At 42.1% G+C, this 24986-nt stretch overlaps 2 protein-coding genes across 11 annotated transcripts in view; one reads left to right on the top strand and one right to left on the bottom strand.

Moving 5' to 3' along the window:
• Positions 1-15814, top strand: part of LOC143345550 (glutamate receptor ionotropic, kainate 2) — a 131517-nt gene extending 115703 nt beyond the window's left edge. For 2 of the 4 annotated variants that reach the window (XM_076772801.1, XM_076772800.1), the window contains 8 exons: positions 4853-4957; positions 9137-9394; positions 9894-10091; positions 10169-10394; positions 10478-10642; positions 10922-11022; positions 11940-12212; positions 13389-15814. In XM_076772801.1, the coding sequence (XP_076628916.1) occupies positions 4853-4957; positions 9137-9394; positions 9894-10091; positions 10169-10394; positions 10478-10642; positions 10922-11022; positions 11940-12212; positions 13389-13490 (1428 nt within the window). In that variant the 3' untranslated portion in view covers positions 13491-15814. Of the gene's footprint in view, positions 1-4852; positions 4958-9136; positions 9395-9893; positions 10092-10168; positions 10395-10477; positions 10643-10921; positions 11023-11507; positions 11576-11939; positions 12213-13388 lie in introns of those variants that run through there. The other 2 variants (XM_076772802.1, XM_076772803.1) reach the window with 2 other exon arrangements.
• Positions 15815-16044: 230 nt separating this feature from the next.
• Positions 16045-24986, bottom strand: part of Sesn (Sestrin) — a 218060-nt gene continuing 209118 nt past the window's right edge. For all 7 annotated transcript variants that reach the window (XM_076772804.1, XM_076772805.1, XM_076772810.1 and 4 more), the window contains one exon: positions 16045-22996. In XM_076772804.1, coding sequence (XP_076628919.1) covers positions 22910-22996 — 87 coding nt within the window. In that variant the 3' untranslated portion in view covers positions 16045-22909. The remainder of the gene's footprint in view (positions 22997-24986) is intronic.

The following is a 24986-nucleotide window of genomic DNA, read 5'->3' as shown; positions in this document are numbered from 1 at the left end:
TAAAATATCGTGCAACTATCATAGGAGGAGATGCAGGAATTATCGTGTACAGTCGGTTGAACTACCGCTGCTTCGAGATTCGCATTCCCAAGTGCAAGTTCCTGGTACCGATAACGAAGACACGGGCGTTACGAGAGATTCTAGGCGGCTTTGCAATGCAAATCAGGACTCCGTTGCGCAACTGGAGCACGTGGAAATGCGTGATGCGTTGTTCTCCTAACCGGGAGGCGCGAAACCAGCCGTGATTCGCGTAGCTTTAGCTGTCAGCCACGTTCCACGTAGCAGCTAATACGCACACGGCCGATTGATTAAGTGCAGGCTTACGTCGCACATCCCATCTAGTCGGGATCGAAATACTCTAATGGTATTAGTAAATTAGCGTTATTACCGCCTAATCGAACCTTCGGTGCCGCTCAGGGAAACCTATTAACCATTCAAGGAAATTCGGGAAAACATTTCTTTATCGGTATCGAGTAATTTTTTATAATATATAATGGATAAAAAAATATTACATTCAGCTATAATTTACTTTGGAACACACCTAGGCCATCTTATTAATAAATTCTATTTTAATTATGGAATCACAGATAAATAGATTGCATTTAGTTTTAAACAAACAAATAGCGTTTAATATATTTTTTCTGCAACGAAGCCCTTTCATTTGTGAATCTGTAATGTTAGTTTTAATTTCAGTTCTATGTACGTACACAAAAAATTTCCCAAAATTTGTATGGCATACCGGTGCTCGTTAGAAAAATGAATAGTTTTATGGACACACGCGTAGATTACCATCGTTATTGCCTTTTGCTCGTTAGACCATAATTTCGCCATCGTCATGCTTGTTATGCTACAATTCGATTCTATTCTTGAATATAATACGCGGATAATGAAAATTTATTTTGAAAAAATTCCAGTCCTCGTTATAAAATTGTTTCATACATTAATGAGGACGAAGGACTACAAGTATCGAAATTCCCTTTTTTCTCCAATATCACCGACGCGTATAATTTGAATACTAGGGTTACCAATATTCCAATAACAAAATTACTGAAGCATTTGTAATTTAATGGGGTTCCCTAATACACCCGTATCCTTACTAGGCTTAACACGTTCGTTGCGAAGTAGATTTACGTTCTCGTCCGACAGTGAAAATAAATTTACCTCGACTACTGCGCGTTCATCGCTACCATTTTGTTGGTTTTGCGATGCAGATTCACGATCCGAGATCCATTCTTACTTTAGAACTGTGTCAAACTTAAATTCAGAAGACATCGGACGTTTCTTGGGCGAAATACATTTTCCATCCCCTATTAATAACTGGCAAACGCTCGCAATAATAGTTCAAACTGACGTTATCAAGAATTCGTAGTTTAGAACAGAAATAACAGAATTAAATAACAAACGCTAAAATAATTCTAATTGAAAATGCATCGGGTACGAATGTAATTTGAATAAGGGATTTCGATAACATTCAAACTCGCGTAATGGAACGGACAGAGCTTTTCTGTAAAGTATGCCAGCGATATTAAATCACACATGACGCTCGTACGGGGTGAATCCATCATGCGAACGAAACCACGACGCGCGACTCCGAGTGGGTGTGTCTACGTTCTGAAGCTACTTTCGCCATAAATTCTGCACGCTGGATTAGTATTCTGCCCGGCCGAAAGTCGAACAGTGTACTTTTTCGCGGGATACATTATGTATGAGCGCCAGACGTGTTTATCGAAATCTGTATCCGCGGAATAATTAAAATCGCGGTCCCGGCCTATCGACGCGGCAATAATTTCCTCGTGTTTACGAAATACGAGGCTTTCGAAATATTTGCACGCGTCGCGGCAATTGGCCCAACAATGAAACGAAATTGCAATTTCGAATTTTAAAGAGTCAAAAATCACCCTCGATCGATAGAACGGCCAGCAAGTATTTTCGTTTTTTAATAAATGCACGAAATGAGCGGCTGGAGTCGAGCAGTATTTTCTGGAACCAATAATTAACCCTCGAAACGTATTAAAGAACCGAAACGAAGAATAATTCATCACCCGGTATTCGAGACTTTTTCTTCGCTTTGGACGGCAGCTGTTACAAAGCGGTCGCGGCGCTGTATCGCGGCGACCGCGTTATTAATTTCGCGGGGATGATCATTAATAATTCTCGCATCGTAGCGACCTCACGAACGGGAAAATGCGACTTAACCACTACAATTTCCCGTAATAAAGAAGGAAGAGAACTCCAGACCAAATATCTCGACTACTTTACCATTCCTTTCGTTCTCTAATGGAAATAGATAGGCGTATAATTTACGCGAGCCTCGTGATTAATGGACAGCCTTATGAAATATGCGTAAATTACAACTCGGTATCGCTGCATTCCCAACGCCGACGGAAGATAAGGATTAATACAAGATTCGATGACACAGAATTTGTTCTCACTAACTATGTATGATAATAAAGAAAAATCTTAATAAATATACGCCTCCCTAAAAATTGAATAATTATATTATCTAAGAATTTGGTTGAAAGTGAACGATATAATAATAAATTCGTTTTCTAGCTAGAGGTTAAGTAATTTTTGAACTTATCTGAAAATATGTGGTCGAGTCATCGTTGGATCTATCGTTCTCGCGATGCGTCTTGGGGCGACGTTCACGTTGAGTTAGTAGGTGATCCATACGCGAATGCTATCGACAACTCTTCGTGTTGTCGAGCTGTCGTCGACCAAAAGTACGAGCAACAAATTACTCGATTATCGTTCGAGATCGAGCCGAGAGGCAGTTGTAAATCAACGCGAAATTACCGTGAGCGCGAATTCGCGCCGCTCTGAGTACGTTGCATCGAGATGAATGAAGTGTTATGGCATTTATTGATGGTGGCGGGGCAACGAGGGTACGGACCGACAGCCCGGTTTAACGAGGCGTAAATTTTGATTAGACATTGCGGCGAGTACTCCTACCATTAAGCATCCGAATCGACGAACAAACAAACGACACTTTTGCAAAGTGTTTTCTATAATTATGTAGCTTCGATCGATAGTTGAATTTCGTCGACGAGCAGCGGGACTCTAACGATCAAATTTTACTTGGTTAATTCCTTTCGACGGTATTCCTAACAAACTTTACTTTTCGATTTACATACGTGCCAAGAAGTCAAGAGACGCTGAAAGAAAGTTTCCTCGAAGCGAACTAAATCCTCGAAAGATAAGAAGCAGTTTTCACGTAAATACCTGGCAGTGTGTCGGTACGAAACTCGTTTTCCTGGAGATGAATTTGATCCCCACATCGGAGATTGAACCAGTCTCGATCCCGTCGTACAACTTCGTTCAATTTATAAATAATATTAAACGTGACTTATTTGGAGACACATCGTCTCAAAAGAACTATTTCGTTTCATTTTATAACTCGCATAGAACCTGTTACGTAAAAAATTACTATTACACTCATCTTTAATCGAAAAAACTACGATTCTGATAATATAATAGGAGCAAGATGGTAATAATACTGTTGCTTGTATCCGGAGTGAAAATTGTTGCTTGAAAGCGATCTTCGACCGTTCGACTATTCTTCTGCCTCGTTTATAGGGTTTTATACTGTCCATATAAACTTCTATCAATGGGAGAGTAGGTTGGATGAAAGGAGGAACGTGGAAAAATTCTAAACGAAAGGCTGAACGACTTCTTTCGGTCCTCTTTATCGGTGGTGGCCACGAGTTCGATTTCCAAGCAGCGAAATAAATCTATCTAGCCTGGCACCGGTGCAATGGTATAGCAAGTGCTTCTCCAAACGCTGGAAAAGAGGCCTGCTCCGTCTCGTATTCTCCACCGAAAAGCATTTCGAGCTAAATTTTTAACGTCCGCGTGCCACTCGACTGACCGGAACGCGGATCTGGCGGAGAGTCCTTAACGACGTTTAAATCATCAAAAAGTCAACTCCGCTCGAATTTTAAAGGGGGATCTAGCAGAAATTTAACGAAATTTCTTGGGAGGGTTTACGCGAAACTGGACTAAATCACAGCGATAGAAGCTTTGAATAACATTCGGATTTTTGAAGAATAGAAACGGTTGACGTTAGAATTTTAGAAGTTCGATAGTTATTCTGTTCTCCAGACGGTTGTAGACTTAGAAACAATATCATAACGTTGGTTTCTTATTGCTTAGAAAGGAAGAGATCTCTCGAAAGAAGCCTTGGGTAAGGCATTAATTAAAAAACCGATCGAGCGATAGATTGCGATCCTTTTAGAATTTGATTCGTCGTTATTCTGTCTGTGAGGTCTACCTTAGCATAGAAGTAGAATATTTAAGATAGCGTGTTAAATCTAGCAATGCTTATGCAAAAATCTTGAATCCTGCGCCTTCTGATAGTAATCAGTATATTAGCTCGAATAGAATAAATATACTATCACTGTTCTCGATATTCAAGCTGAGTACAAGCATGCGAAGGAATGCGAAGAAAGAAACAGGTAGGAAACGCTATTTCGTGCAACAGCAATCGCTATCGTCACACGTTCACGAATTACGGTCAGAAACCTTGATCTACGCCCTCGTCAAACATAATTTTTTTTTTTTAATGAAGATTCTGTACTGCAAACCTCTCTATGGTATTCCAGAATAAATAATCGTACCATTGTTGTTCTTAAGCCCACGATAGCTTGTGGGACAATACTCCTCAGCTCCGGATAGTACTCTCGACGCACCATAGCTCCTCTTCCACAACGTAGATCCACGTATCTGCCCGTGATAGCGTTCACAGACACGCGCACACTTAAATCGCACCACACTGCATCGAATTCAGCCTCTCCAGCTGCAATAATTTCAACGTTCCTGTCGACTGATCGTACCAATCCGTCTCTATTCGCAGAAAGCGGACCTGGCGGTCGGCTCGATGACCATCAATTACGCCCGCGAGAGCGTGATCGACTTCACCAAGCCGTTCATGAACCTCGGCATCTCGATCCTCTTCAAGGTAAGAACGAAAAACAGCGAAAATATTGCCTGGCTCGCGTTGGAGCGCGGGGATTTACCTAATCGCCAGGCAATTATCCTGGGTGAAAGGATAAGAGCTCGAGCGCGCGCTTAAGAGATTGGTCGGGCCAAATAAAACACCCCCATAATCCAGCCCTGTTCGAAATTGCCTCCCCGTCCTGTTTTCGAGACTCATAATTTCAATTTCACGCCACGTTTTCCTCCCTACGCGGCGTTTCAAACTCGAGTAGAAGTTTCGAGGAATTCGAGTATTAAATTTATCCCCTCTGAGTAACCACGGGCAATATTTGGTAAAAAATAGCGTGGTCTTTCGATCGATTCTAACTAATCGGAAAGTAATCAAATTTAAATTACGAGTATTTCAAATTCCATGTTCAAAAACTTTAGAAGATTGCAACAAATAAAAATTTGGAGCTTCGTTCATTAATAAGTATCGAAAGAATATATTGTGTAACTTTGGTTAAAAGAGAAGTTGGTGTCTGCAGAAAACTCCGAAAGAATTTTCTAGAAGTATACATAATACGGTACATTCTGTGTTATGTTTCCTCATTCCCCTGTTTCCTTCACTCTAACTCCTTTCATTATTATAGCCAGGCTCTTCGAGGGATTTGAATCAATATTTAAACCGACACCCCCGAATATAGTTCGTAAAGAGGATTTTCCTAAAGCTCTACTTTAACACTGAACCCACCAAAACTTCATATGTACCCATTCCTACCATGACCAGTCAAATGACCAGTCTTTCTTTCTCTCTTCTACGAGCTTCTAATTTTTCCATTATATGTATAGAAAGTTATGTTTCGAAGTTTATTTTTGCTTAAAACATGCATTTTAAAAATCTGTACAAAAATATCCACAACTTATTTATATAAATTATTGCGAGCCTGTCGACAGGAAATATTATTACGTTAGTTAGCACCTTGTATACAAGAATAAAATCAAATTTCATACGGCGAATATTAAATGGCCATACACTTAGTTTTACTTGCATCTCTGTATAGTCAAAATAAACATGGAAGACACCGTTAATTATTGTAGTTGGTATAGTGGTCAGATAGGGGATGAAATGCCCTTTAAAATGAGCGTTCGTACGAGTCGATAGCTTTATTAGTTCCAGAGATATGACATTTTTTGTTTCAAGTCGAGCGTCAAAGTAAATGTTAAAATAAACATGGAAGACAGCATAAATTATAGTAGATGATATGATCATTAGATAGGGGATGAAATGCCCTTTAAAATGAGCGTTCGTACGAGTCGATAGCTTTATTAGTTCCGGAGATATAGCGATTTTAATTTCAAGTCGATGCGGTGGCTAGTTCCGGAGATATAAGGGTCCGAAGCGTTTGTTTACTACGGCCTTGTCAAGGCCGTTGACCGCACGTGACTCGTAGTAACTAGGTCACGAGACTGTCGCGACTCACGTGCGACAAGGAGGTCCGACGCGATGCGTCAGACGAAGACACAGATAGTCGAATTAAAAAAATCACCCTTTACATAAATTGCGATATCTCGAGAACGAAAAGTCCGATCGACAAAAACCAAAAGCCATTTCAAAGAGGAAGCTTTGCCGCTTCTAACAATGCCTCAATTATTAATAAAACACTAACAGTTTCGGAACTGCACGCGTCTAAAGTTTTAGTACTTTTAATACGCGTTGTTAGACTGTTCCAAGACACGAACAGCACGAATATTTTTAATTTTAACATTTATTCGTGCTTTTACAATTACCATGCCCTGCTATTCGCGTATATAATAAACGTTGAAAATAGATTGTAATTTTTTCTCGGGCACACGACTAAGAGAACCAGTAGTTGGCACGTAGAAAATGGTCGAGCAGTGCTGGTTTATCGGATAAAAAGCTTCGATTTTCGCGAAATGCATCGCTGACAGGGTCTCACGTTCGCGACAGTCGATGGAACAATGTCGTCGCGCAAGAACACGCGACGCCAGAACGATAACGACGGCAATAATGAGGAGAAGTCGAAAGGAGGCGAACAGTCGAGAACCAGACCCTAAATAAAATTTTCTAGACGATCGTGCCTCCGTCGGACTCAGCCTCGTTTTCACGTTCCGCCTTCTATTTGCCCCGGGTATCGATGGAAAACTCAATCGGGCGTTTCGCTTGGCCAAATTTACGAGACGACCGTGCCAGTTCCACTTTTCCCTCGTTCCTCTTCCTCTTACGCTTTACGCGTTTCTGCCTCGACCTTTTTACCTAGCTCCCGGAATTGCGTTCGAGTAATGACGGAGCCAATTCAGCGAACTACTCGTTAATTTCCAAGAATGTTGTCCAACGACGGAACGACTACCCCAAACTAGCAATCGTCGATTATATAAACGAAAATAAAATACTATAAATTCTGATTTCTCAACATTCTAATCGCCATCGATGTTATTTTAACAAACACCAGAATTATTTGCCTTTTTCAAATCATTTTGGATAACTAATAAAAGTTTCGAGTTTTAAACTGTTTCGTTTCGGTACTCTTTGTCCGTACGAGAAACGAGGATCGCGTCGATATTGGGGACGCGATCGACGTCGGGCTACGGTTACTTTAATTAATGTAACACGACCGCTTAATTGCAATCAGCGTCGCTGTCATTGCCCGAAGTGTCCTTTAATTATTCGATATCGTAATCGATCGTCCTGCGGGATACGCTGCACCTGTCGCATTTGCATCGAAGCACTTGTCGCGATATTACAAGCTGTTGCGTCTACGTAGATGCAGTGGGAGGACATTTTACGGGGCAAAGAAAAAGCAGACGTGATGTCTTACGTTTCTGTTTGTTGTGAAAATGGGTGCAGTGGAATTAAGACCTATCATTGAACGAATTTCGTGCTGTTTTAATAATCGAGGCATTCAAAACTCAATCTTACATTTTCAATTCGCGCGAATTCATAGTTCCAAACGAACGCAGGAAAGATTCGAGCTGTGTCTACGCTGTTAACCCAGTTTCCAAGCGGCAGACGAACCTCGCGACTGGCCGCGACACGGTTCGCCTCCCATTTGACGACTCCCAAGAACGAGATCGTAAACTTCCGCCAACGACTGTGAAGCGCGACGAAAAATATATCCAAACTCGTAAATCTCCGTTAGCAGACAGTGGAGATTGCGTGCAGGCGGAATTTCAACGACACGATCGGATATACGGTGGAATTTACGACAAGCGCGTAAATGAGGCGACGCGATAATGTACTGCGCCCGCTCGAAAACCGGGCAGGAATCGCGCAGATGGATTCCTAGCGGCTTGTCAAACGTGTGAGTCGCGTATTTCCGATCGATTCGCGGTCGTTCGTTACTCCGTTTATCCGTTCCGATGGCGGGATGCCTTATTTACAGTAATTTCCGTATTCGGGCGACAATTTCTACCCCGAACTCAAGTAGGAAACGAAATCATCCCTCTCGGTACATACACACGATTACAGAATGGCGCAAACCAATCGTATTTGAAAATCATTCGTATTAATTGTATCGTATTTTTGTATTGAAGTCTGCGTGGCAAAACGATCGAAACATTTTCCAATGCCGGAAATTTACAGTGCATATAATAGAAATAAAGCTACGGAAACCTTTGTCTACAGAGACATAGTCGTACACACCATAGGTACACATGCTCGTCGCAGATACCTGTAAACACAGTGGATACAGATACACATCGTAAGTACATAGACGCTTTATAGATACGCGTGGACTTTGCGCAGCAACGTGCACACACGAACATCTGATAATGAACTCTCCCGTTAGACGGAATTTACAAGCAACGTTATGAGGAAGGTAGCCCCGTGTAAACGCATGGAGCTTGAATTTAATTGAAATCAGAATCGATAGGGACACAGTCACGTTCAATGCCAACGTACGCCATTTCGGGAACGGCAATAGGCTCGTTAATTTTAGCTGCGGTTAAGCTGGACATGCAACGGACCTAATCCACGGTTAATCCGGACACCTTGAGTCACGTGGATCGCCCGTAATAGTAACAGTAATAGTAACAGTGATAGTATTTTCATCCTTATCGATGGCGCGAAAGATCCGAAACCGTCGAGAGCGATCGAGACATTATGCAGCGAACCGATCTCGTCGATTTCCCCATTGTAAATTACGTTGCAGCGCCACTGTCGAACAGATGGGTGATTCATTGGGTGGAAATTGAATTCCAGGTACCGACCAGTCACCCAGCTCGCCTCTTCTCTTTCATGAACCCGCTGGCCATCGAGATTTGGCTTTACGTTCTGGCGGCGTACGTCCTCGTCTCGGTGACGATGTTCGTGGTAGCCAGATTCAGTCCGTACGAGTGGAATAATCCGTACCCCTGCCATGCGGGCTCCGAGGTCGTCGAGAACCAATTCTCGCTGGCCAACAGCTTCTGGTTCACCATCGGCACTCTGATGCAACAGGGCAGCGACCTAAACCCCAAGGTACATTGCTTTCCCTTCGACGATGTGCAATCACTATGAGAGCTCGATATTTCACGAAGATATTACATCTGCATGAACAAATTCTGGCGAAAATTTCAAATAACAAACAGAATATTAGACTATTTTGTCTAATAATCACGCTTAACGTTTCACGCGTATTAACCCCTTTGTAGAACGACGAGTCTGACTTGTCACAAGTTCTGGATGTCCAGTGCCACAATCATGAGGCTACTCATTAAACAAAATTAAGTAGTGCATGTTTGAAAAATTATTTAGAATAAACTCGTACGTCAAGGGGTTAAAATCAACAAATTTTTAGATTCACGAGATATTCGTAAAACAATGTATTCTTTTTCGTCGCTATGCCTTGTACGAACAAATTTAAACAAAATTAAATCGTACGTCAAGGGGTTGAGAGCCCTGTTACAAAGGAAGCATAGTCGCTAGAATCGTCTTGTATCGCCACCATTTACATCGATGGATTTTCATCGATTGTCAGGCAACCAGCACGAGAATAGTGGGCGGAATATGGTGGTTCTTCACGCTGATAATCATTTCGTCGTACACGGCGAACCTGGCGGCGTTCCTCACGGTCGAGAGGATGATAACGCCGATCGAGAACGCGGAGGATCTCGCTGGACAGACGGACATCGCTTACGGGACCCTGGACAGCGGAAGCACCATGACCTTCTTCAGGGTAATTGTGCCTATCTTCGTAAACGGATAGAGATTTTCCCGCTTGTCTGACGCGTACGTGATCTGAATTCCACCAAGGACTCGATGATCGAGACGTACAAGAAAATGTGGCGGTTCATGGAGAACAAAAAGCCGTCTGTGTTTGTGCCCACCTACGAGGAGGGGATCCAGAGGGTGCTTCAAGGCGATTACGCGTTCCTCATGGAGTCGACCATGCTCGATTACATCGTACAGAGGGATTGCAATCTCACTCAGATCGGCGGACTTCTCGATAGCAAGGGCTACGGGATCGCCACCCCCATGGGTAAAACAACCCTTTGAAAATCGTATCTGTGGACGTCGTAGCTTAAATTATTAAGCTGACGATACTGATCTGGTAATTTTTAGGCTCTCCTTGGCGCGACAAGATATCCCTGGCGATTCTCGAGCTCCAGGAAAAGGGCGAGATCCAAATACTGTACGATAAATGGTGGAAAAGTCCCGGTGACACTTGCATGAGAACCGAGAAGGGCAAGGAGAGCAAGGCAAACTCTTTGGGTGTTGCTAATATAGGTAAAAACGCAAATTTTTGTTCGAATTTTCAATAAAAAAAGAAACTAAATAACCCTCTATGATCCCCTCTAGTAATAAGAAAATAGTGACTTTGTAACTTGAAAGTTTGCCTCGCGATGTTTCTCGATTCGACGCTCTTCTGTTTCTATTCTACTTTTTTGCAGTCGCGTGTAATCTGTCAGGTTAATTAATAGTTGTCGTGCACAGAGTCCTGTACGAGATCAGGGCTGATGAATGTTTACGTTTGCTTGAGGATGAACGTCTTCTGCTGTCTTCTAGGCGGAGTGTTCGTCGTTTTGATGTGCGGGCTAGCGTTCGCCGTGCTGATCGCGATTTTCGAGTTCTGTTACAATTCGAGGAGAAACACGCCGGCGGAACGGGTGAGTCGAACATAAAAAAGAATTATTAACAATACTCAATTTAGACTTCCATCCCGACGAATCGCGACGTGATATTAATAAATTGCAAAACGCCACGCTGTTCTAAAATGTTTCTTATTGCATTCTAATAAATTATTTTCTGTGACAGTTGGTTCACAAACTCATCTGTGAACCAACGAAAGGAAGATATCGAGCAAATATTTCAGAACGGTGTGGTATTTTTCACCACATCCCACATCCCACCGTTATTAATAATGCTACCGGAGGTGGAAAATGATTTTCGATTCGAGCAGAGTCCACCTTGCATTTCCCTGCCTCGTTTCCTTTGTCGCTTAGTGAATCATCGTGCGATTTGCAGTATAACCGCGGAAAAGAAAGACTTTTTTCCAGACGACCGTTTGGAGCATGATGCATGAGCTTTAGGATCGCATGAATTTTTGTCACTTTTGTTCCATTTCCGCCGCCGTGGATTTTTTCCGACGCAGCATGAGCTCATCCTCCACTGAAGCATGCCGACTCACCGTAAACGCACGAAGCTCAATCGTGAACCAAGGTCCGTTTTTTTCAAACTTCAGTGATTTTATCATTTTGAATTCACGGGGAATGCAGTCGATTTTTCTCTGCTTTTTACTCGACGCAGGAAACGAAATTTTGCATCCCTTACGTAGTTGCATTATATTTTCTTTCATCTGTCATGTATAGAAATACATATATAATCATAAGAATGAATCGTAAAGTCTCTGTTAGTTGATTCTGTGTCGATGAGGCGTCGTTTTTTGCAAAATTGATTTAAATACGCATGGAAAAGCGTATGACTCGATTTTCACAAATACGGGAAACGTCCACGAATCGCTGATTGTAATGCAAAAGTTCGATTCGTTTTCTGGGGGGCGTTCACTTTGGTAATTTCGATTCAGAGAGCTACTGCATCGACGCCGGACTGCTCGGGTTCTCTGCAAGGGATCTCTCAGTCCGTGCAACAGCAACAACAGCAACAGCAGCCGTCACAACAGCAGCAACAGCAGCAGCAGGAGTCCCTGTGCTCGGAAATGGCGCGGGAACTGTGCCGCGCGTTGCGCTGCCACGCGTCGTCGCGACGCCGACGCGCCTGCGAGAAATGCTCGACCCACGTGCTCGGCTATCCGCCGGACAACCCCACTGCCACCCCCCTCAACGGGATGAGATCCCAGGTAAAACACTCTCCACAAACCCCCTCTTTCTAAACGTCGAAATTACGAAACAATGAAAACGTAGGTGCAACAATGAAAAAAAAAAATTTCAAATCATTTTGAAAAAATTATTTTCAGTTGCGGGGGTCAATTACAATCATTTTTGGTCAATACACCTATCCCCGAAATCTTACGCGATTTCGAGATAAAAATTCCTTCCCGAAATTCAATGTCTGACCAATGTTTGACCAATTCCCCTGAAATTTTTCGGTGAAAAAGAATAGTTTCAAATCGTTCTAAAAAAATTATTTTCTGTTGCAGGGGACAATTACAATCATTTTTGGTGAACAAACATACCCTCGAAATCCTACCCACTTTATAGAAAAAAATTCGAGAAGGTGTGAAATTTTTCGACGGGGGAAAAAAAATTTCAAATCGTTTTGGAAAAATTATTTTCAGTTGCAGGGGTCAATTACAATCATTTTTGGTGAATAGACATACCTCCGAAATCCTACGCACTTTCGAGAAAAAAATTCATTACCGAAAATATAAATCGGATGTAAGGTTTACTCATATACCTCGTCTGTGTTTCTACGATTCATTTCGTTTATCAGTCTGTTATTAGCGAAATACCGCGAATTAATCGCTACTTTATCGCACCGAAAGAACACAAATTCAATTAAAAACGGGTAATAAGCTGACATTTTCCCCTGTTTCCTGATATCGATAAAACGCGGGCTAAACATTCCGTTCGATTAATAGGTTAATCGAGTGCATACGCGAAACATAAATTAGCGTCGGAGATTCTTATACAACGCGCATTCCACAGAATGTTTATTTAATATTCGTCTGCTCTACTGAACCACTACAATCATTTTTCTTCCTCAGCATTATAGTTAATCGTGCATAATTTATTTGTACAAACGTTCCGACCGTCGACTTTCAACTCTCTGGCAATATTGGGATAACTGTTTGCTTTAATAAGGGGAGGGTAGCGATTTTTGTTTCAAGTCGAACCCTAGTCTCGCTTCTATCATCTGACAAAAAAGAATAAGGTCATGTTTGGTCTTATTTTCACCAAGAAAACATGGTTGATCCGTCGATACTGTCATGAAAATAAAAATTCGATCGTAAAGTTTCGTGAAAATTATAAAATAACGAAGTCTTATCGATCGGAGTAAATCTTGGGTGTTGCAGAGAAGCAGCCTGGGTGTTCCCACAGTCGAACTGCCGCCACACATCCTCATGCATCATCATGCACCACCGCCGCAACCGCCTCACGACTACGACGGGAATTAGCCACGACTATCTTCACACCTTTGTGATCACTTAGACGTAAAGCAGCGAAATAAAGATAAGGACGGGAAACTAAGATTAAAAAAGAAAAAAAAAGAAAAAAAAACAAAGAAAAAATACAAAGACAGAGAAGCAAGTACAAAACGCATCAAGTGGCACCGGACGGAAAAATCGACGAGTTCGTTTCTTAATTTTTTCTAGAGATCGAAGTAGAATCGCGACGCGAGTTTCGCGTTCGCGACTATATTTAACGGAACGAACGTTGCACAATTCCTTCACGGGCGTTCGCTGGCTATCCGATGGGCAGAAAACCCCTATCGTTTCATCTGACTCGCCCGGAGAGAGCTTTCGTCTTTTTGCACTTTATCGTAGAGCTTGCAACGACGATTGTTCGCACATCTTTGGTATTGGATCGATCGTTGGTTAGAAGAGCCTACGATCGAGACGAACGCAAAATTTAGGGGACCATCGGTATAAACGATCTAAAGAATATTACTCGACAGTGCCTAATTTTATTGATTTTTTTTTTTAATAACTTTCTCTCGGAATATATCTTAACGTCTATTTTTGTTTCTTTATTTTTTTACTGTGATTTTTCTTCATTACGAGAGTAAAGGGATCGTGAATATAAGCAAATGCTAGAATAATATTTTGTGAAAATACTCGAAATATCCTCAATTTCTAATTCAATTTTTTTTTAATACATAGTATAGGGAGTGTAATTTATTTATTAATATAAATATTTTTTAAGCAGTGAGTTTGGAAGGAGATCAAGGAGATGTAACAGAAATTCTTTGTCAACAATTGCTCCAGAATTTGTTTATAGGCAGGCATCTTTACACCCTATCAAATCCAAAAAGAGCTCGTCCCGATTGTGAACTCCCTTGTAGATCTCTATCGGCGATCGTTCTACATTCTTGCAATTTCTCACTTCTCGCGTAGAAATATTCAGGTATTTGTTACAGAAACGAGCACAGTAGCTTGAGAAAACCGTGTTTCGATAAATAAAAGTCGTCTCGATTACTTACACCGAAAACGCTGGGAGTATTCATCTAGGGTCGGTGCAAAATCAATTGGCTGCTCAAGGCCAATCCACCCACCATATCAGAGAACCAATCACACAAAGAATGCCTCAGAAATAATCAGGATATATTACTATTAGCCAGAATTTTATATTACTTCGTAAACTACCTTTCGTTTACAATGGATGTACAAATGAATTTACGAACGAAACTTGAATAGATCATAGCTTACGAACGAATCTAAAATTTCTATTAGCGATTCGTGAATTTTATCCAACTTTGCAATTTCAGCGTTGAGTGGGGGATGACCTTGAGCAGCCAATACATTCCGTGCTGGCTCCTAAACCAGCTATTCGCGCGACTCCACGATCACGAGACACGATCCTCTGCTCTGATTATTCTCACTGCTTGTGCAACTAGGCTCTCGATCGCTCGGGGACAGATATCGAGCCCGAAATCGACGAGATCCCCTCGTCGACATCCGATTTCCGGCTCGAGTTCCGCTTCGCGCGTGAACAGCGTTAATTAACTCGTAGAAATCGAAACAACGTGGAAACTCCGGTCGTTTCCCTCCCCCTCTGTTTTTTGCGTCCACGCGAACGAACTGCACCGTACGATTCCACACAAATCGGCCACCGACCACACCGAGGACATTTGTGTAAATACCGCGACCGGTAAAAGCGCGAAAGTAGACCCGCGCCAAATATTTTAACTAAGCGAGGCGAGCGAGTAAGTGTTTAGCGTTAAACGAGTACAACCAGGTAGACGTTTGGTGTCATTTACCGTGTGTATATGCAGATAGACGGCGAAATAAATTGTAAGACGAGAAGACGAACACTGTCGTCGTTTTAATTGTTACCCGATCGAGACCCTCCGTAGGATTCTGCGTACGCGACGTCGACGAAATCGTAAGTATAATAGCGATCGTAGAAGCTTTATCTTGCTCTCTGAGACAGAGAAAAGAGCGGACAATTTATTTTTATTGACGAAGGGGTAGCTGGGTCTCTGATTCATAATAATGAAAAGAGAATATTAGGGTAAGTTTGATGGTATGCTATCTTCGTAAAAAGATAGGGTGCTTTCGAGAAGCTTTCGGGATGTTTCTAGCCAACTATACTATCAGTGACCAATCAGTATTACGTTGACGGGAGCAATTTCGATCAGATATGCAGTACCACTGCAACGCTCCCCTAAAGGTGGAAGGAATTTGGCGGAACGAAATTACCCCGCTTTACCCTATTTAATTAAATTACCGATTCCAACTGCACTCCCGCAGAGTATACTCGACGCTTTCAACGAATTAAAATCGGACTTGGAAACGTTGGAACCAATCGGTGGACCGATATACAAAATAAAGGAATCGCAAGAAACGAAGTGGAATAGAACTTACCGTATTTACATTGAAAAGTTGCCTCCTTATTCTTCCTGTCGACTTATCATGCACTAATAATATCGTTTAGTTAAAAGTTCAGTGAACTAAAAGATCCTTTTTACGTCTAAACGATGGGAACGATTAATCCGAATGATCAGTCTCATTTTTTTTTTTATATAACATCATTTATTAAGGGATAAAATAAATGACAAATAACATATCACTTATATGAAACTATAACATTTCTTAGAGTGTTCATCATTCGTTATGATATAAAAGAAATCACATCACATACGACCCTCCAACGTAACTCCGACGGTCGTTCCAGCTCGAATCGCGAGCGCTCGATCGCGCGATCGGTCGTCCGAAAATCGTATTTTTTTTTTTCTTTTTGTTTCTCTCGAAAAGAACGATCGACAGTCCTGTCGATCGCGCGCGCGTACACGCCTATAAAAAAAACCAACCAACCCCGAGAATTTCCACGAGCCTCGGGAGGAGTCTCGACTGGCCACGGTCCATGATAAGATTAGGCGTCGACCGCGTTGCTTAATCGAATCAACGTGACCGTGATGTTGCAGGCGCAGTCACGAACGGAAAATTCTCCGGGTTCGTCGACGGGAAAAATCTCTCAATCTCGCAATCTCTCTTTCTCTCTCTCTCACATTCTGCTCTCTATATCTGTCATTCGAAGTCACGAGTTTTTTAAAAAAGTTTCGACGAAAGGTTAAAAGGATAAAACTACGATCGCGGGGTCGAGCGGATTCGAGCTGACCCGACCGTGCCTACGACTTCTCCTGACACGATATAATTAATAATAATATATAACCGACTGAATCCATTTGGAAGGGCCTAGTCAAATCACTTGTAATTATCACACGATCGTATTCGACGCGGTGGCATGTAAAATGTTGTTCATTACTATTTCTTCATTTCATTTTCTTCTTCATTTTTTTTTTTTGTTTGTTTTCATTTTCTTTTTTTCTTTTTCATCAGTTTTCCCCCCTCCCCTTTTCTCTCTATGCTTTGTGACTCTCGGAGGTGGCTCGAGCTCGCGAATACGTTGCGAATAGCTATGCGAGCTCGTCGATATATCTTCGTCTCTCTCTCTTCGAAATTAAACAATGAAAAGAAAACTAAGAATACAAAGAAACGATACATGTGTATGCGTGTGTGTTATATGTACGTATGCGAGTGTGTACGTGTCTTTGCGTGTGTGTATCTCTTGTGTATACATATAGATATATGCGTAGAACAAATGCCTCGTTCGTGACCCTGGCTACTTTCTACCCTCGCGATCTTGTGTCCACCTAACCCAGGGGTTTCTCGCTTCCACGCGTTCGTCGAGGCGTCGAAACATTATCCAAAATCCCAACACGACCCATTTTCTATCCCCGTTCGCTTCCAAATTAGCCGACTCGCGAGCGACTTGGGTTATACGCGAACAGAAAAATTAATAAAAGATCGTTCTCCCGTCGCCTGCTTCTCTACCCTCGCTCTCTCCCTCTCGCGATTCTCTCTCTGTTTACTCTAACAAAAAAAAAAAGCATCGCGCGCTCCTCCTCGTCACCTTCCGACTACTAGAAAGCTTATTATGTATGAGATCAGTTCGGGCACCTAACTCGTGCCGCGAACACCGCGATTTTTCCCACGAATCGTTCTCGAGGCGTTCTCCTACGGGCTCTGATCGCTCTCTCGCCAACTGCGATTCGCTATTCTACAGAGACGAAGCGTGGAAAGAGAAATGAAACAGACAGAGTGAGGGAGGGGAGATCTAAGAAGAGGTGAAAATGTCGCGGAACTTCCTGTGTCTTGGATTCCCGCGATTCGAACCGTCACCTGTACCCTCAAGCACAGATCCTGAACGATTCAAGCTGACTCTATTGCCTACACACTACGTTCAACAGGATTTTTTAAACGATTCGCGTGCTCTGTTGCACGTTGCACGCGTAGAAGTATGACGTTAAACCACACTTCCACGCGTGCAGCGCGCCACGTTCGACTGCCTATGCACTACATTTAAAAACGTGTTTCAAACGATTCAAGTGTCGCGCTGAGCAAGCCACGTTCCCACGTGTCAGAAACCGATTAAAAACAATTCCATATGAATTTTGTTGATGAAAAATATATCATAATGTGTTAACTAGTTTACTATAAGTAACCAATTGCCAATTTTGTTGCGCAGCCACGCGTGGAAACGTGGCTTTAGGCGAAGAGCCTGCAAGCGCCGCGAGAATGATCGTTCTACAGGGGCTGGTGTAGAAGAAGTTCTAAACGGAGCCTCGACGATCGAAGCCTCTTTGGCCGGAGGTTCTCGACTTTTCACACCCTGCGTGTGCATCGTCGCGCGTCGAATCGAAACAATTAAATTATAAATCCTCTTTAAATAACTTCACGGTTACGTTAAATATTTAATGATAACTCCTGGACAACCTGGCGGTTTCTTAAAATATTACGAGCATGCTCGACTCCGATCGTGAAAAATCTCTGCGTTCTCTGGTACGTGTGCCGGATTCTGTTCCCAGTGGAATACGGAAGAAGACAGAAGAGGAAAGAGACAATGAAACCGCGAGACGCGGTGAAGACGGGTGACAGGTGCCACAGACGTAACGATTTATTATATCTACGATCGTATGTCAAGTTGCGACGACGGTCGTATGGCACGGAGACGGGCAAAGTGGAACGTTTTTAATTTAACGGGAATAAAATGTTTCAATCGTAAAATACTATTATCGTCGATGATAAATCGCTTGAAATTTTGCCTAACTCTGGTATGGCGATACCGTACTACCATCCAACATGGCCGCCGATGTACGGGTTCGTATCGGCGATAGTCGCGCGAACTATCGTACGAAATTGCGTTGCGTCTGCGGCTACGTACGAAAGAAGATGAGTTTTTTAAGCGAGAGAAAGAGAGTCTCGAAAGCCCGGAGGGATATGAACGTCGAAGATGTGTGAAATACTGTCGTTCGCGCGGCTCGTCGCGAACCTCGACTATCCTACGGACGGTTCGCGACATGGCTGTACGAGAACACGTGAAGAATGAGAGAAGAACGAACAAAGTAAACGCACGATGGCGTCCGCCCTCTTAATAAACTCTTTTTTTTTTCAAGTGATATGTGGTGACGTCGTTTTAAGAGGCAAACGCGTCGCTGTTGGTCGAAAAAGTTTTTCTCGGTTGTGTACTTGCGTGTGTGTTAGTATGTTGTCAGTATGTTTTGTGTCCGTCCGCTGATACTCTACGTTCAAATTCGCTCGACACGCTCCGTTTCTCGATCGCGAACCAGCGGAAATGAAAACGATTTTTAAAAAATTACGATTACGCGCGTAAAGAGGGTGATTCGTGGACAAGCTCGTCTAAGGGCGACGTATTCGCGTTTCTGGCTGATTCGCGATCGAATGGCGATGGCGTTGCACTTGAAACGCGACAGCTCCGAATCATATACACGAATATACAATAAATTTCAGAGCGCGCACATACACAGTTTACATAATAAAGAGACATTGTAATTACAAACGCTACACGTATATCTCCCGTATCGGTATTCCATAATTTTTTTTTTTTTTCTTTTTTCTTCTGTTTGCTTTCCTGTTGCTCGGTACGCATATCGATATACCACGCGCTTCGTTTACTTTCGTCGTCGTTGACGTAAATACGCGTCGTATGTACCGTACGTACATACGTATATATATATATATAATACATATATATCGACCCTTTTGTTGCTCCTCGTTTTCATCTCGACAATGCGTATTATGTTTGTTATACATCTATATTATTATATATATATATATATAATATGCGATCACAGACACGTGTAATTCGCGTGTAATAGAGTTTTTTGTTTTCTTCATTTTTGTGCCACGTTCCTCGTGTACCGTAACGACATAATATGGATTTGATTTGTTTAAACAGCCTCTCTCTGTCCCGCTCGCACGTTACGCGGCGAGCCGTTCCTACTGTTGCCAACCGTTTGTTGGTCATCGGAAGAAGGGGCGAACACGAGTCGACACGACGATTCCCACGGTTTCCTTTCTTCTCTTTGTATCGTTTAAAGTTCAACACGCTACGCGAAAGGCATGAAAATTCGTTGATGAACGCGCGCGAAAAAAAATTCGATTCAGGCTCTTCCTTTCCTCTATTTTTTCGTTCGCCCCTTCGCTTGGTCCTCGCCGTTTATAATTCGTGTACGCTCCGCTAACGCTGTGCCAGAGTACCAAAAAGTTTGTGCTGCTTTTAGCGTGATTACAGTCCCTGGAACGGATATAGTAAACTCCTCTGTGGACAGAGAATGTCCTTATGGTTTCTTAAGACTGCTGGAGAAAGATCAATCGTTTGATCTAATGCTCTGCAGGGATAGATCTTTTGGAAATACAGGGAAAAAATTGTAACCATGAGTTTCGAAGAATGTTTACGAAACTGCACGTTGCAAGACCCCTCGATCGCGTTTTAACTATTACAATAATTTTTTAAACTGCAACGGAACTGTTTATATTCTCAAAATCTTATCTGATATGTATTTGTTATAGGTAAAAAAATTGTTAGGGCTCTAAATAAATCTGAACGAGAACTCAACTCTGAATGAAGAACGTCGCAAATAATAAAATGTTTAAATAATTACTTTCTCGAATGAAAATAGTATTAAAATTACGAGTGCTAGAAAAATAAATAATTAACTGACCTTACCCCGATCGATCAAACAAAAAACCACAAGAACGTTCCTTTCTACATCTATCGATAAAGGACAAACGAACCTACAGTTATTTATTACTCTGGAAGTATGTTCGATATATTAATTCCATACCTTGGTGTGCACAAACACGAACACGTATCTATTGCGTACGTCGAGTCTCAGGTTTACTACACCCACCAGACTGTAAGCTCGCCGTAGTCCAGAGATCGGCAAAATCCTTACACGAGCAAAGGACGAACTGTTAGGCGTTAAATAAAAATTACAATTCGAACTACGGAATGAAGTATTTTACAAGGAGCAAATAGAAGAGTTTTTAGCTTCGCTCGTTGCTTGTTTCTCGTATAAAATTTTGCCGATTTCTGCTGGAGATTCGCGGTTCTCCGCGACGTATTGGACGATATAGAATTTCCTGAGAGCGGTACAGCGCTAGACTCGTTCGAAAAAGAAATTTCGTCGCGCATCGGGTTAGCGACAGTAGCGCCATGATCCATCGTAAATAAACACAGCCGACTGGCATTGATGTCTCTGGGCGCGCACGCGTGGCTCGCGCGTCGAGTCGCGCGTACGCGCGCAGATCGTTCTACGATCTAAGATTTTTCATTTATCATTTGTAAATTCTCGACACACGGTTACGACGAAAAAACGAAGGTACACTTTGTCGTTTATATTATAGCTTTCTTCGTTATACGATACTCATTGCAATAAACGAAGTTAAAACGTATATGTATATGTATATGTATATATGTATATACGTATATACATATATATAAATATATATATGTACAACGCGAATCGCGACCACACCGCGAAAGACAAAAATTCGTTCGTCGAGTCGTCCCTGTTCGGCCATTAATACGATACTCATTGCAATAAACGAAGTTAAAACGTATATGTATATGTATATATATACGTATATATATATTTATATATGTGTATATATATATATGTATATATGTACAACGGGAATCGCGACCGCAACGCGAATCGCGATCACACCGCGAAAGACAAAAATTCATTCGTCGAGTCGTCCCTGTTCGGCCATTAATATTCTGTTAGTGTTCCGAACGAACACGGACGACGGTACAACGAACAACGAACGAACGGAAAACCGCACGATGACTTCCGGTCATCCTCGACCCGTCGTCGATCCTCGATTTATCCTTACGATTAATCGCGACCATCGACGAATCGTTCCGGTATAAAGTGCCGCGAGGAGTCGATTACTATGGGAAACGGACGCGTAATGCTCCAACCTCCCCTCCTCCATCCCCTCCCTCCCCTCACGCGCACTCACGCGAATCGCGAGAAGGAAAAAGAAAATCGAATCGCCGAACCAAGGGGAAGCATCGTTGAAAAAGTTTGAAAGGGTCGCGGATTAGACGGTAGAACGGTACGGGGGGAGGGGTTACGGGGATCGAAAAACTTGAACAGATCTGAAACGTTAACGAAACGCGCAAATAACAATCTACTACGATCTCGCGAAACATAGAAAAATACGAGTGTCTATTTACAAAACAAACGATAAATCTCTCACTCTCCTCTCGTGCTTGTATCCCGTCTCACTTCGTGCTTACGTCACACACTGTCTCACATTCTCTCTATCTCTCGTTCGCTCTTTTTCTTTCTCTTGTCCTCTCGTCGCGTGTCTTCGTTCACCCATCAAGGGTCACACGTGACGAACTCGTTTTCCAATGTACAAATGGGAACAACGACGTTGATCGTGAACGCGTTCTAGATGGCGCGTCGATCGTCCATCGCGTATAAACATCGAAAGCTCGCGTCGTCTTCGACGATACATACTATAATGTCACGTGGTTACGAACAATGTCGCCTTCAACCCGCGTCAAATTCTCCCTCTTTGTCTTTCTTCGTTCGTCCTCCACGCACTTAGCAGCATTTCCTTTCTTCGTTCGATTAGCACTGATTCATCAAAGAGATCTCTGTCGCTTTAAAGTTACGACGAGCAAATGGCGGACACCTTGCGACGACGTCTCACAGAGGACACTCGACTCGGGGTCTGGTCTTTTTCTTCTCCTCCTTCGTTGACGCGCGCGATACGTGTGTAACGTGAGCTTCTGTCTCTGTCCTGATGTGTGTGTGTGGGTGTATGTGAGTATGTAAGTGTAATTCGTGTGAGAATATATTATTTATATACTGCGTGTGTGTTTGTGTGAGGTGTGAGAATCGATGTCTCGTTCGCTCGTTCCTTCCGTGCCGTGTGCAGAGTCCGCGAAGACGCCTCGCAAATCCGTGGCGCGAGTTATACGATTAAAAAAAAACCAACGACAAACTGACTGACAGACAGCAAGTAGACGAAGGGAGGGGCGCGGTCCTCGCTTAGGTCATGTATCGCATCACCGCGCGGAGCGCGTAAAGAAGCTCCGCTTGCATTCGTGCTTCCAGGATCATCAGGTTCACGTGGACCTGGAAGAAAATAAAAACGAAAGCTGATTAGTATGTGACAGCGAAAGCAGATCATTGGGGGAAAAGAATCAGTTGCGTTATAATATTGTGGTCGACCCTGAGGAAGCCATAGATGGATTCGTGGGAGTCTTCATAGGTTAACAAATATAAATATAAATCTTCTGGGTGCTTTAAAACTACCATATTTAGACTAATAAATCTGTCGATGTCTTGTGCTGAGGAAGGACTACTGTGGTACCACTAGGGGATATGGTACACTGTTAAAAAGCTTGAGTAGAGGACTCCAAAGAGGGTCGAATGAAATAAAGTTTTCAGAGTTCAAATTTAAGAAATGATTAGAAAGTTATTAAAAAGGAAAGTGAGGGATGTCAACTTTGTCGCTATATTTTCTGAATGGGACGTTCGCGATAGCCGTGACCAGTCTTTTGAACTCGTCTACTAGCAAGCTTTCCAACGTCTGCGCCATGCCTCCCAGCGGGCGTTGGCCTAAATACTATTGTACTGTCGAAAAATCACCCGTCTGTCTATTTACATCGAGATCTAGGGACGGAAAAGATCGACCAATCGGACACGTTAGCGCTCACTGACGGACCAGTGTTTCTCAAACTTTGTCTTTTATACGAAACTCAGATTTATTCAGAATACAATATGAAGCGGATAGTTCCTCGCGTCAGGAAGATCAATAATAACAATTACTATTGTTCTACCATAAGGAATTATCCGTGTTTAAATATTGAAAACAAATAGCTGACGTGTCACCATGACATTGGAAGATTCGTTTCTTTTTGTGCTCGTTTAATTGGCGGTTAGAGTCACCAGATTTCTGGACATGTGAAACGAAAAAACGTGCCAGACATATGGAAAGAGATCGTATGTAAACAAGGTCGCGTGTATCCGCTTTTTAGTTACGTATGTCTGTCCCAGTAAAAGAATAATCGAACGACCGCTATTGTTCCGGTACGATAAACGGCTCATTAATTACTGATTGTTATTACTAGCAAGAAAGTCAACTTCGATGAGACTTTTATAGTTTCCTACGAGCTGACTTAGTTTGATCTATAAATGCGTATATTTAAAGATATAAATAGAATTACAATTGCATTTAAAAATGTCACCGTAGATCAGTTAATGACAGTTGAAAATAATTGCCGGGAAGGTATTTAACAAACTTGCTCGAACATTAGCAATAAAACAGGTTTGATATTCGTTGTTACATGGTATTTGTGCCACGTGGCTTCGTTACATTTTCCAATTTTCCAATAACACAGAAACACGTCACCCGATGTTTTATCAACAATAATTCTTCTTTAATTTGATCTATTTCCCTGCTTCGTTCTTTTCTGTCCTATAATTAATTGTTCGTGTTTGTTTGTGTAATACCTTCGAGGTTAGATTTAAAAGCGGCCTCTGACTGTGCCTCGCCATTACGCAAATTATTCTTTATGTAATAATATACGTACGCCTCATTTACATGCATAATAAAAACCGAATAAAAGTAATGGAAACAAAATGGTCAAGCTTGATCAATCAATACGAGTAAATATATACCGTGTGCCAATTAAAAAGTGACACAATGGCCTTGAAAGTTACCACATTTAGCTTCGATATAAGTCTTTTAATTCGACAGTAATTTTTATCGATCCAACCTAGTTTCCGAAGTAATAAGAAGTAATCGTAGGTTTGTTTATTCTTAGGTATTAATAGATAGTGGACGAGAAGAATGTTCTTTATTGTTTTGGCACACGATGCCTTTGCTCCAATTTGCCAAAAGGATAAAGAACATTCCTTTCGACTAATACACATTGATAATCCTCGATTACTTCTTATTAATTCGATTTATATTGGCCCCACGATTATATCTATTTTTTTGAATAATATTAAATTTATAATTTGGACGGTGGGTTTCGAAATTACAGAATTCCCTCGAAAATATCACTAATTTAATTCCAAGAATCATCATTACGAAAGGATTTCATGCAAAAGGATTATT

Source organism: Colletes latitarsis, chromosome 9, assembly GCF_051014445.1.
Source record: "Colletes latitarsis isolate SP2378_abdomen chromosome 9, iyColLati1, whole genome shotgun sequence".
NCBI classification, from domain to species: Eukaryota; Metazoa; Arthropoda; class Insecta; order Hymenoptera; family Colletidae; genus Colletes; species Colletes latitarsis.
The sequence above is the reverse complement of the archived record's forward strand: the minus strand, read 5'-3'. Positions and strand labels throughout refer to the sequence as shown.